This window comes from Cucumis sativus, chromosome 6, assembly GCF_000004075.3.
Source record: "Cucumis sativus cultivar 9930 chromosome 6, Cucumber_9930_V3, whole genome shotgun sequence".
In the NCBI taxonomy this organism is placed as follows: domain Eukaryota; kingdom Viridiplantae; phylum Streptophyta; class Magnoliopsida; order Cucurbitales; family Cucurbitaceae; genus Cucumis; species Cucumis sativus.
Genome location: NC_026660.2, coordinates 3,722,150 through 3,735,641, shown reverse-complemented (window position 1 = coordinate 3,735,641; position 13,492 = coordinate 3,722,150). Strand labels below are relative to the sequence as shown.

The following is a 13,492-nucleotide window of genomic DNA, read 5'->3' as shown; positions in this document are numbered from 1 at the left end:
GAAAAGACAATATTAGGGATTTGTTTTGAGATATTAGCTTATTAGGGTTAAAGATGGTTTTAAATGTTTGGTGTTTGTTTTCTTGCTTTTAAGTAGAAACAAATCATAGACAACACTATATATATGTGTATTAAAGAAACGATCGAAAATGTTTGTTTGGTATTCAAGTTTAGTTTTTGTAATAATTACATTTTTAGTCTTTAGGTTTACATTAGGGTGACCCCGACAAATTCACAAGGAGACTTAGTCTCTATGTATATTAGTCATTTTTGTGACGGTAGAGATTAATGAAGTTATCGAGATTGTTGGCATTGGCTCTTTGATCACATGCATCTCCTCGATGGAAAGGAATAAGATGATATTGTTTCAGTTCCAACCGGTGGATGCTAAGTCCATTTGTGAGTCCATTATTAGTCAATATTATACAGGAGATGAGTCGTGGTGTGTGGTGGGGTTCGATGAGAAAGATTTGTTGGTGGTCCATCTACCTAGTACATAACCTTTTTACTGCTCTTGTTAGTTGTCAACCACCTAAGAAAATGTGTTTGGAAGTTGAACACCAATTATGTTGCTTTAAGCCTTGTTTCTAATAATGCAAGGGGCGACATGAAGTGAGTGCTTCAGAACCATGCGAGTCATATTCGCCTTTCAAGATTATCATTTTTCAATTTCTTCATTCTAACCTCTTGGTTGAATATGATAATTGCTTAGAGGTGATCACTTACAAAATAACATTGTGGATGATATCAACGATGCAAGCTAGTGAAATGTTTTCCGTGTTGTCTCTTTCTTCACATTCATCAATGTCAAAATGCATCCAATGCTTTAGAGGAGCACAAGTTTTTCCATCTTTGCTACCCCTTACATTGTATGCTTTTCTATACACATCAATCTCCATGACATTGTAAATGATATCTGTTTGTTCATTTTCAAAACTTTACCTTCTAGCAACTACATGAATTTCATTCATATTTCAACTAAAAAGTTAAAATGATAAAAATGAAACATTTCGATGTGTTTAAACATAAACGAAGCTACCTAGAAATTCACAAATATTTTAATTATAAAAAGATCATATTATTCCCACCAAAGACATGATATGATATGACTTGATCCAAATTCAAAGCTATAATTTGAGTGATAATTATTCCCAAATAGACATTTAAGATTAAAGAGAAAAGTAAAAGTTATTTGTTCCAATTAATTTTCTTTATTTATTTTTTGTTTTAATAATGGTAATTTATGACCTTATTTAATTCTCTGACTTGGAATCCAATGGTGCCATCAGTTGAAGTCCACTTGTACTTAAGCATCACAGCATCAATCTTTTCAACTATGCTTTCTATCTTATACTCTAAATTTAAAACAATAAAATTAGTCTAATATTCTACGTTAAACTTACCTCTAAAATTATCCCAATTTCTCATATTCTAAGAATATGTTAAAAACCCACTTCACTATTTCTTTGTTCAAACTAATTCCTTTGCCTAAAGTTATCAAAACGTAAAGTCAAAAGAGATACCAAGATTCAACCAGAACAAAATCCAACAAATTCTTGTAATCTAATATTATGTGTGTGTATATATATGTAGACACACATTAGAGTCAATTAAAAATACTCTCTTCTTATATATATATATGATCTCAGAAAAAGAATAGAATCATATATGTATATATGGAACAATAACTTAACTATTCAAATCAAAAGATAAGATATTTTTCTTTTAACAATCTAATCTATTCCTATTTCAAAAGAACGTGTGACACGGCATTCGTTTTAGAATGACAAATAATAGCATGAATAGAATCTTAGAAGAACTCAATCACAAGTCTATCTATCTATGAACATGAAAAAGAGCGAAAAAGAGAGGTCGGTCAAAATTCTTCCATTTTGTTGTAATTATTTTGTGAATTAGAAGCTAAGTATGGGAACCCATTTTTGTAGATTCAATTAAAAGTAATTTATTTATTTGGGTATTTTGAGTTTTGACCAATAAAAATTGTGAAGGAATAAGAGGGAGATAGAAAGAAAAAGGGTTTGATTAGATGCAAAAAAGAGAGAAAATAGAGGGGGAAATTAAAAAGAATAGTACAAGAGACAAAAAGGATTAAAATGGGATATTGAACACCAAAACAAGATACCAACATCATGGCCCCATTATGCTTTCCTTTTTTTCTAGTTTTGTCACATACAAAACAAAGAAAAAAAGTACTATTTTCTTTGCATCTAAGCCCCCCTTTTTTCTCTTTTAAATATTAGTGTTGATTTTCAAATTTCATCCCCTACCCCCACCCTTTTCATCATATGGAATGTTTATCAAATCTTAATAGCTTATTTTATAACATGTGTGAGTGCCTAAACGTTTTGCACCTCTCGACTATTTTAACAAAGATGACTCTTTACACTATTTTATATTTAGGGAAACGTTTAGGGCGAAAAGTGAGTTATTATAGTTGTAAGTTTATTTGTATTGGAAAGAAAAGAAAAAGAAAAAGAAATGATTTATTTGTTTCGTAATATCTCCATCCCACTTCTAACCCTAATATAATAGACTTCAACAACAATTCACATTGAATTTCGTCTTTTTCTCGATCTCTTTTCACGCGCTCGGACAAAATGTAAGATGGAAATGCTATTGGCATAGGATGAGAAAGTGAGGATTTTAAAATGTTAGACCAAATCATAGGGACTATAACTTTTTAAAAACCATGCTTAATAAACTAATGTTTAATTTAACCAAAAAGAGAGATAATAGATTAGAATAGAATAGAAGAAACCAAAGCCAAAGTTATAAAATTTGCCAAAATGGGTCTACGTAAACACTTACCCAATAGTCAACATCCACTCTCTTCCCTTTACATATAAATAGGCGTTGCTTTTTTTTGTCACTTTTGGTAAATGCTTACTATCCCCCTTCTTAATGTTTCTAAAAAGTCACCAATCTTATGGATTCATGATTGTATAAACAAACTTCATTCGTCCACTCGTTTAAGTATACATCGAAGTAGAAAAGTTTCGAAAAACCTAAATATAATTCAACTAGTTTAAACATAAACTCAATTATATTGTTTAAGCATAAAGTTTGAGAAGCATGAATGGAAGTTCAAAAGTTTTGAATTGCCATTTCGATATAAAAAACATCAAATGGACTCCGCCATCCAAATAAACCATTTTAGCTTCCAAACCATATTTACAGCTTTGATTTCCACTTTTGCAAAAACTTGATGTTTCCTTTTTTTTCTTTTAACCTTTCTTCATACTACAAAGGTTTTAATTTGTGTGAAGAGACAAGAAACTGTGTCAACATATAAGCTTACTTCTTCTTCTACATTTACTATACTTTGAAGTTGTTGTCTAATTCTGGAACCTCCCTGTTCTTTACACATAGGGAACCAGCTCCTTCTGCATCGTAGCTTGAATGGACGCTGTATAGCACGTATATGAGTACGGCCAGGATCGAAAAGAACACAAATCGTATGTAAGATGTGCCATCAAGGGCCCCCAGCAAGAATATGTTGAGGAAAATTGATGCACAGGGAATCCATGGCATTAAGGGGACGCCCCAGAACTCGGGTTTTCGTGCTTGAGGTACCACGCCGTGGAAAATTAGCGAGATAACAATGGCGACAATGGCAGTAACACTGAGTAAGGTGGTTTTGGCCATCCCTGGAGTTACGAAGTGCCAAATGAGAGTGAATATGATGGCAGTGAGGGAGAACGAGCAGAGGAAGGATAACGTTGGCCAAGGATTCGTACTTCCTATCTCAACGTAACGTCGATAAATGACAGCGTTGGCAACCATATAGAAGACGAAGAGTGTACCAATGCATACAAAGTTGAGTAGAATATCGAGGTCAGCAAAAAGAGCAATCGCAGCCGTAAAAACCCCTGAATCAAACCAACAAAATTCGATTAGAAACAACACCAAAACAAACAACAAATTGGGCAGAGTCCCAATAATTGCAAAAAGATAAAGTGGTCTCACAAATGAAGGAAACGAATTAAAGGATATGATCCTCTCAAAATATGGTACTACTTTATAGGTCATTTTCCTAAATTTATCCAGTAGTTGAGTTGGGCCAATCTAGACCACCCACCCCTTACCAATTAAATCAGTTGATCAAGCTAAATGATGAACACAAACAAAATACCAAGCACAAGAGCTTATCTTGTGAAAGCACAAATAAATCAAAAAGAAAGAAACTGCAAAATAAAGATCAACACAAACAACTCAACACGACGCGGCGTAACGAAACACCGAGAAGTTAACCATGGTTAAAAGTGGAAGGGATTAAGATAACAAAGGAAAGGTTAAAAGATAAGATGAGGAGGGAGTCATTAAGAAAGATGGTTGAAGGCAAGAAAGTGAAGATAGGGACCCACATAGTTTTCTTTTCCCCTTTGGAACCAAACACAAGAAAAGTGCAAGAAAAACAGTTAGAGAAATCTTTTTCTTTCATTTTCGATGGTGTTGAAACAACAAGACCATCAAGTATTATGTAAATTCCTTTGCTTTTTTTTTTTCTTTTCTTGAAAGACAGAAAATGCACTTGAAGCCAAGACAAAAGTGTTCCTATCCCATAAAAGTTTAAACCCTCTCCTCCACTATTCTTAACAATATCTTAATTCTCAGTCTTAACCATTATGAATCACAAACTAATGCTAAGTTTTACTTCTCTTTCTTGGGTTTTAGCCAATGATGTCATACTATACTATAACTAGTGGGGTCCCTTTTTTTTTTTTCGTTTTTCAAATAATTATCATAATAACTCAAATATACTTTTTTTTTTCAAGGAGGAAAAAAAAGGTCTTCTTCTCCTTCTACCAAAACCCATGGCCCCAAAAGATTTCTTTTCCCCCTATCCAAACACTCCCATTTGGAATGGCAGATTCTCAAGGCCCCCTTCAACATTCATTTCCCCAAACTCTTATTAAAAGTATTTTTCTAATATTGATTGATTCTAATTGGTAATAAACTTAATAATATATATATATATATATATATATACATGTATGTGTCTTTACATTAATTTAAATACTATGTAACGAATATTAGAGAAATAACACACAAAAAAAGAAAGAAAAGAGAACAGTGATTTAACGTAAACCATTCAATTTACCCCTTGTTTTACAATATTGATAGAAACGAAGCTAGATTATATAGAATACCCTTCAACTAAAGTAGCTAGTTTCAATATTGTTCACAATATTCTTTTTAGCTTTGTACTCCAATATTTTAATCTATATAGCATTTTTTTTTATATTTTTCTACCAAAAAAGAGAAAAGAAAAAAACCTTTGATCTCATTAGAGACAAAATTGAAACCATGTACATACATTCAAACAAAACCAAAACCAAATAAATTATACAAAATATACACCCCTGGTTTGATTTTCACATGCCTAACACATCTAACCTCACCAATAATTAACTTGTAAAGTTCAAATCACCTTATCCAAATTCATTATAATACTAATAATTGACCAAGGTTGTCATAGCTCAATTAGTTTAACCATATATATTAATTTAAACATGTAGGGGTTAGTGGTTCTTCAACCCACTTGTTGGTTAGGTGAACTCAAGAGGTTCGAGATTTAAATTCGAAGTAGAAGTTTCGATTCAATTCGAATAGGAAGTTCGAATTTCTGCTAGCACTCTTATTGGCTAGGTGAAGTGAAGTAGAGAGGTTAAAGATTCGAATCCGAGGCGACCCCACGAGAAGAAAGGGTTGAATTAGAGAAAGAGAGAGAAAGAGAATGGAATAAGTTACCAAGAAAGGCGGAGGCGTTGAGAGGAGTGGAGGTTTTGGGATGGACGTCGGCGAACCACGCGGGGACCACTCTGGACCGTCCGATGACGCACATGTACCGAGCCTGTCCCATCATCGCCACCAACAGTGACGTCAGTATTCCGAAGCTTGCCCCGCCGCCGATCACGTTCGACACCCATTTCCACCGACCAAACGCCGCCGCGAACGGCGCCTCCTTCTTGATCTGCCGCCACAACGCAAACCAAACACAAAATCATTTCAATGTAATCAATGACGATTTCCATTCCACAGTATATAAGACCGTACAATTTACTGTACCATATCGTAGGGAAGGAGCTTGGCCATTGAAGCCGCCATTAAGCAGTAAAGGACGGTGACAAGCACGACGGAGCCTGAGACTCCGATTGGGATATCCTTCGCCGGACTCCGAACCTCCTCTGCCATCGTTGACACGGCGTCGTAGCCGATGTAGCTGAGATAAACCAGAGACGCGCCTTTAAAAACGCCGGCGGCTCCGTGAGGAAAGAACCCGGATTCATTCTTTGGATCTCCTGGTTCTGTGAAGTTCTTCCAGTCCCCTTTCCAGAATCCGAATACAATCACAAAAGCTATGAACAGAATGTGTATTGCCGTCAACGTCATGTTCACAACCGAGCTCTGTTTTGTACTGAAAAACAGAACATATAATGAAAAAACTAACCCTATTTACTTTCAGAACGAATTCGATCACGATTTTCGATTTCTTACAGACCTATAGCAGATGATGATTGTGATGATTAGAACGACGGCGACGGCGATTAAATCGATTTGATCAAATCCTTTAGGTAGTCCAGGGATGTGGAGTCTCCATTTAGCAGTGGAGACACCGATTGCGGCACCTAGGTATTGACTGAAACTCCTCGCGACGGCGGCGTTAGACATCACATAGTCCATTATCAGATTCGCACCGGTCAAAAACGCAGCGAATTCTCCTGCGTACAAGAAAAAAACAAAACAAAAAAGAATCCCCTGAGTTAGAAAAAAGCACAGAAATCAACGAATTGAAATGTACACATTGGGAAATTGACAGAAACCATACCGAATGTGACACGAAGGTAACTGAAGGCTCCACCAGCAACAGGCATATCAACGGCGAACTCTGTGTAGCAAAAAGCCGATAAAAGCGCACAGAGACCAGCAATGGCGTAAGAGATAACAATGGCAGGTCCAGCTTGCAGTGTGGCTGGACCGGTGGTGACGAAGACACCAGCACCGATCATCCCACCAAGGCCAAAACCGACGAGGTCGAACCAGCGGAGAGTCCTCTGCATGTGGACGCCGGAAGTGGATCGAGTAGTGGTCATTTCGTCGAAAGAAGTGGAAACGGAGAAGGCCCGGCGGGAAAGACGAGATGGGGTTTGAGAGAGAGCGTGAAAGTAAGCGGAAAAGCTTGAAAAGGAAGAGGAATGGGCGTCCATGGCGGAAGAAGAAGAAGAAAAAGAAGAAGGTGAAAAGGGAATTAAAAAAGAAAGAAAAAGAGATTGAAAATGGCGAAGAAAGTGAGAGTGGGACTGACAAATGTGGGGATTTGTAATGGAAGTGGTGAATTTAAAGCCACGGTTCGCATCGCCGAAAATCTCTTCACCTTTTTGTTTTCTTCTCTCTCTCTTTTTTTTCTCTCTTTTCTTTTGCATTTTTATTCCTATGGTTAAAATTCCATTCTTTTCTTCTTCTTTTTCACGCCACTTTCGGTTTTAAGTTCCAAGTCTTTAGCTTCCATACCTACGAAAATAAATTTAGCAACTTTGATGTAGAATGTAAAAATTAGAACCCTCATTTATTCGTTAATGAGAGAAGTTTAATCATCCAACTTACCCTTAATCTCATTCACATATTACTCCAGATGACTTTTCATAATAATAGTTTTTCATTTAAAACACTTCTTATAAATTATAATTCGTAGAATGGGTAACAAAGTGGTTCATATTTGTTAGACACTAAACCATAAACTATTTTGTTTTTTCTTTCATTCAACTCGAAAACACTTCTTTCAATTGATTTGTTAATTAGTTTTTTTTAGTATGTTAACTAAAAAAAGTAGCTTTTAAAAATTGACCGAGAATTCAAATGTTTCGTCAACAATCATCGTGGATTCGCTTAAATTCAATAGTGGAAACATTAAAAAAAGAAAAAACTGTTGACAAAACAAAGAGGTAATCGTTTCAATTTATAATTAACTATCTACGGTAGAATCGAACGGCTTGTCTCATAAAATTAGTAGAAGAATATGGATACTCAATATATGAGTGGGGTATTTTTTTAAGGAAATTATTAGTTGTTTTGTAGCATAGGACTTTAAACCTCAAATAAAGTGGTTATAAATTTGCATGTTGACACAATAGTTTGATGAGATAGGCATATCTTCAAAAAGTACTTTCATCTTTTTATATACTAAAAACAAATTATTTATTCACTAAAATTAAAATAATAAAAAAGGTAAGTTACTTGGAATTTGTTCATCAATTGCCTTCCATCTCAAAATCATTTTTGTTTTTTTCTCTATAAAAAAGTTATGTTAAATTTCCAAAGTTTTTGTCTTCCCCATTTTTTTATAAATAATAATTTCATAGCAAATAAACCTCTACAAAAAAAAAAAACTTTCTATTTTATCATCATTACATATTATTTTGTTGGTAAAATTAAAACTTAGTGTATGAATGTTGTTTTTACCTAAACTTACCCTTAAATTTGTAATCTTAAAATAACTAAATGACACGGTTTTAAAAAATATTTATAATAATATAATTAATATCACTACATTTTCTAAATTGTAAATTTAAAGGTCGATAACTGTATGATAGCTCTTTGATAATCATTTGATAACTCTCAAATAATCGTCTAATATCACTAGTTACTTATCATATTTGTCATATTCTTACTATGCAAAAAAAATATTATAAGCCTTTTTTCGATGTTTTTAATCATGTGATGCAATTATTCTCTTAAAATTTTATAGACTAATTTAACTTAAATTAATTAAATTATATAAGGGATATTTTTAAAATAGCAAAAAAAAATTTTTGCTTAATTACTTTAAATAACAAATTTAATAACAAGTGATTGAACAAAATGCAAATGCATGAAGTTTCATTTTGCAAAATTGGTAAATAAATCAAATATCTGTTTTTCTATTTTTATATTAAATCGGCTAAAATTTCCGTTTTTGAATATTTTTTAAAAACAGAACTTTCAACATTTATAACATCCTTAAATTATTGCATAAAAAAATCAGTATTAAGTTGTTGATCAAAGCATCCACTTTCTTAGAAATTAATTTATGTTCAAATCATAAAATTAAGATTTTAAGTTTCAGTTTCCAAAGCACCATTTATTTTATAGCAAAAAAGAAAATATATATAGTAAATGGAAAAAAGTTTTTGACTGAATTATTTTATGAATTGAATATTTGATTATATATTTTATATTTCCAACAAAAGTTTCTTCTTTCTTACTCAAAGCTTATTTACCATTTCAACGTTAAGAAAAAATAAAAATAGAAAATTTTAAAATTGTTTATATTTTATTTTATGTGAAATTAATTAATTGTGGTAACGGGTTGAGGGTAGATTAGTCATTTGCCGAAGTGCTTTGTTCACAAGTCACGCGAGAAAAATGTTACTTTCTTAACTTCATATCTCTAACGTACACTCTCTTCCTCTTACACTTGTCAAAAGTTGGTTCGGTTCGGTTTTGAAACGGTTTTTCTTAAAGGAGAATTTTTACTTTTTGCTCTCGAAACTATAATTAACCTCGTCCTCTTTGTAGTTTCAAGTCTTGAGTCGGAGTTGACAGTGCATCGTTTGTATGTATTGTTGATGATATGTAATTTGAAATTTATTTTCACTTGTTTGAGGTATTTCTCGTATATCGAACCTACAAGTGAAAAATGATGTTTTTTTAGTACAAAATAAGGGTGTTTGACGGGGGGGTTTGAACGGTAGACTTTTTTATCTTTAGCGTACAATGGTGACAGTAGAGATAAAACTTTTACTAGCAGTGAGAAAGAGTGTTGTCAAATTGTAATTAGAGAGATTTTCTTACGTACATTTGGTACTACTCATTTGTGTTTTCACTTCGAATAAGATTTTTAATTCAAATAAAAAAATGAATATTGAAACTACAACACAATAAGACTTTGATAGTTCAAAAACTTATTTTAAACAATAAAGAGATGCCATTGTTGTCGATCCCATTATACTTAAATATGTGTCTAACATTTACTACTACTATGTACATCTAGTTCGATATTTTGGAATTTTTTAGTTCACGATTATATTACACATCACGTTTTAAAAGAAAAGAAAAATCAAAAACCATATTTCCTATTTGTCGATACATCGCTAGAGTAGACTCACATTAGTGCCGTATCGAGAGTTGACTCCAATCTAATGTCGCACATAAAAAATTGTTTGTCCTTTGAGATTGATGGTGTAAAGCTATTAACAAGGTTTATTTGATTACTATAATATCAATCGTATTATAGTAGATATATACGATCTTTAGGGTACTGCAAAGTGTCATCAAACAAACTCAAGTTGTTTTTGTTTTTGTTTTGACGAAATTAACACGATCAAGTTAGATCAGTTTACATGTCCATTTTGTCCTAAAAAATTTGATAATATTATAAGTTGAACTTAGGTTGCATCATGTGGTATGGTAAAAGGGTCTAATTACAAACCTAGAAGAAACAATAATAATATAAAAAGAAGAAGAAAAAGGTATAGAAATGAGTTTGAATCACAAGTTGTGAGGCTTAGGAAAAAGATTCTATTAAAATGGATGTCACATGGGGTTTTCTCTTTACTTTTAATTAATTGGCTAAACAAATCCCAAATTATTTTAATTAAATTTGACCATTCCAACTTCTCTCATATTTCAAGAGCCAAAATATATCAAATATTATACCCATGCAATTATAGTTATTTTGTATATACACACAACCAAGGATAATTTTCTCGAATCAAACTTTATGTTTAATTTTAAAATTTGTATTTGTATAATATTGCTTGGTGGTCCTTATACTTTAGAATATTGTCTTTAATTACTTCCATCATCACTAATTTGTTTATAAACACACTTATTCTTTCTCATGTGTTATATATATCGTTTGACTCGTGATTTGAGCCATACATTTTGAAGTCTAATCTTAAGTATATAAATGAGTGGGAATATGATGATTTAGATATTGACTAAAATAAAAATCCAATGACGTAAAATATAGCCAATCATTCAAATTAGGGTTTTTCTTTTTTTCACATATAAAAAAAACAATCAAGTTGCACTTTAATCTAGCTAGCGTAGGAACAAGGACACCCTCGAGATGAAAAGTAAGTAATCTTTTAACGCTAGCAACGTATACAACAACTGTCGAGATTTAATTATGGAGTAGAAATGGAGATGAAAACATGTATTTTATTATATGAATATGGTAGATGAAGGATAGATTGAGAATATATTAAAAAAGAAGATCAAATCAAGAATGTTCAAATTGGATTGAAATTAGAGAATGGGGAATTTGGTTGAGGAGGAAAATTGTGACCACGATGTATAAATTTAATTAGGATTTGGTCCCCTTTTCAAAGAACACAAAGAGGTGGGGTTTTAATTAATTATAATTTCTTGGTTAGTAAAAGAAAAGCAATATAATCATACTTTGATAGATAGAGGAAAACAAAGATTTTTAAGATCATTCCTTACCCACCAATGTGTTATTCATTATCTTCTTTCTTACCTTATATATTCATATCTAATTTAATTTGACCATACCAAATCCCAATTCAAATCCCATTTTCTCATTGTGATAACCACAATCACACATTATATTGTTAATCTTCATTTCTTTTTTAAATAATAAACCTTCGCTAATTAAGCACTCAAAACTCCTTCATCAATACAACCATTTATCCTATTTATATTGTTTTGTCCAAACGCAAATATTTATATGTTCAAACATATATATCAAGTTAGTTGTATAAGGAAAGAATGAATGAATTACTATTTGAGAAGAGACTCTTAATCTTTCGAGAAGATCTTTTATTTGAAAATATGATCTGATGTAAGTTCTTGTTTGAAATCAACTAGAAATTGTATAGATTAACAAAAACAACCCCAAAAGTTGACATAAACTTTGTAATTTAACCTTACTTTTGTATTGAATTTAGTTTAATCTTGAATACCCTCAAGCCCAACTTTAGATTCCTTTTTAAATGGATCATATCCATCTCTTAATTCTTGTGAAATGGGCCTCAATTCATCAACACAAGCATCTTTGGGCTATACGCCACATATCCATCGGGCTTTTGCGGCCCAATCCAACCTCCGTTTTCTAGGCTCTTTCACAGTCTCTAGTTTCAACTTTCAGCCTCTTGTTCACTTTGTTGTATCTAGATGTCAATTATACATTTTCATTCAAACATAACTTCTCATACAAAATTAATTAAGATTAAATTTGATTGGTTTAATTTCATTTTGAGTTTACTTACTTTTCTATATTACCTTTAATCTATCTTTGTCATGTGCAAATTTACCCACTACATTATTTATTTATTTTAAACAAACTACTAAAGTTGGTTAATCAAATAATTAATTTAATTTATAAAAAAGATTACACTATCTTAGTACACCCTTCACATAAATCCAAATTTGTAAGATTGGATGATGATGTTAATAAAATAAAATAACAATAATTTAAAAAATCAAATCAAACCTAGAAAGTGAATAAGTTATTGACCTTTTTTTAAAAAAAATTCAATCCAATCATCACCCAAATAATGAACTTGTGTTACCTTCTTTTTTAGATTAGGATGATGCTAGCACTTTTCCAATAATCTTAAAATATTTTTACAACAATAACAATAAATAAACAAAAAGCATATATATTTTGTAAAATCTCACCTGTAAAAACACTTTTTTCTTTTATATTCGTATGCTCAAAAGATTATTATCATTGTTATTAATCACAATAATATTTTATCATAAAAAATAAAAATTAAAACGTGTATATTAATTTAATTGAGCCAATTTTTAAAAAAATTGATTTAGTTAGAAAAAATATAATTATTGTTTGAAGAAAGGAAAAAAGAGAAAAGAGGGTGAGGTGGCAGTGGGTTTAGGGTTATCCAAAAGAAGATTTAGGAGTAAAAGGGAGGCGGAGAGGGAGCGGCCAAGTGGAATACACGTGTCGTAGAGTAAAAAAGCCACGTAAAATGAAAGAAAAAGGAAACCATAAACATGACTGCCGTGTGTTATGTAGGACGGCGACGTTCTTCGGCCCACCTCTTTTGTCTCCATTATTCACTTACCAATCATACATCACCATCAACCTTTTTAATTTCTCTATCTATCTATATATCTATGTGTGTGTGTATATATATTGGTTTTAGAGAGAGAATGGTTTATTACTATTACAATTTAACATTTCCAGCTTCTTTATAAACCTGATCTTATCTTGAGTTATGAGTTTAAGGCAGCAAGGGGAATCCATGTTGTTCCAGAGGGGGTGAGGTTTTGGTGATGATCATATATCCACATGCATCTCGTTGTTCCGTCGGGGAAGGGGAGGGAAGAAATCATTATTATTTATTTCAATGCATGGCTTGTAGTTTTTCTATTTAGTCATTTCGACCCTTTTTGTAACAGTTGTTGCCATGCTTTTCTTTTCTTTTTTGCCGTTAAACCCTTAC

At 32.3% G+C, this 13,492-nt stretch overlaps 1 protein-coding gene across 1 annotated transcript; it reads right to left on the bottom strand.

The window, feature by feature from the left end:
* Positions 1 to 3,044: 3,044 nt before the first annotated feature.
* LOC101209194 (cationic amino acid transporter 7, chloroplastic) lies at positions 3,045 to 7,393 on the bottom strand. Its single transcript, XM_011658270.2, has 5 exons — positions 6,850 to 7,393; positions 6,523 to 6,742; positions 6,090 to 6,438; positions 5,772 to 5,994; positions 3,045 to 3,889 (listed from the first exon to the last, which is right to left on the bottom strand). The coding sequence occupies exons 1-5, from the start codon at positions 7,226 to 7,228 to the stop codon at positions 3,336 to 3,338; spliced, it is 1,725 nt and encodes a 574-aa protein (XP_011656572.1). The 5' UTR covers positions 7,229 to 7,393; the 3' UTR covers positions 3,045 to 3,335.
* Between the last annotated feature and the right edge of the window lie 6,099 nt (positions 7,394 to 13,492).

Coding starts and splice junctions, on each gene's coding strand:
- LOC101209194 (XM_011658270.2), bottom strand. CDS start 7,228: ATGGACGCCCATTCCTCTTCCTTTTCAAGCTTTTCCGCTTACTTTCAC. Junction 6,439..6,522: donor ACAATCATCATCTGCTATAG/GTCTGTAAGAAA, acceptor TCTGTTTTTCAG/TACAAAACAGAGCTCGGTTG. Junction 3,890..5,771: donor CAACGCCTCCGCCTTTCTTG/GTAACTTATTCC, acceptor GGTTTGATTCAG/GGGTTTTTACGGCTGCGATT.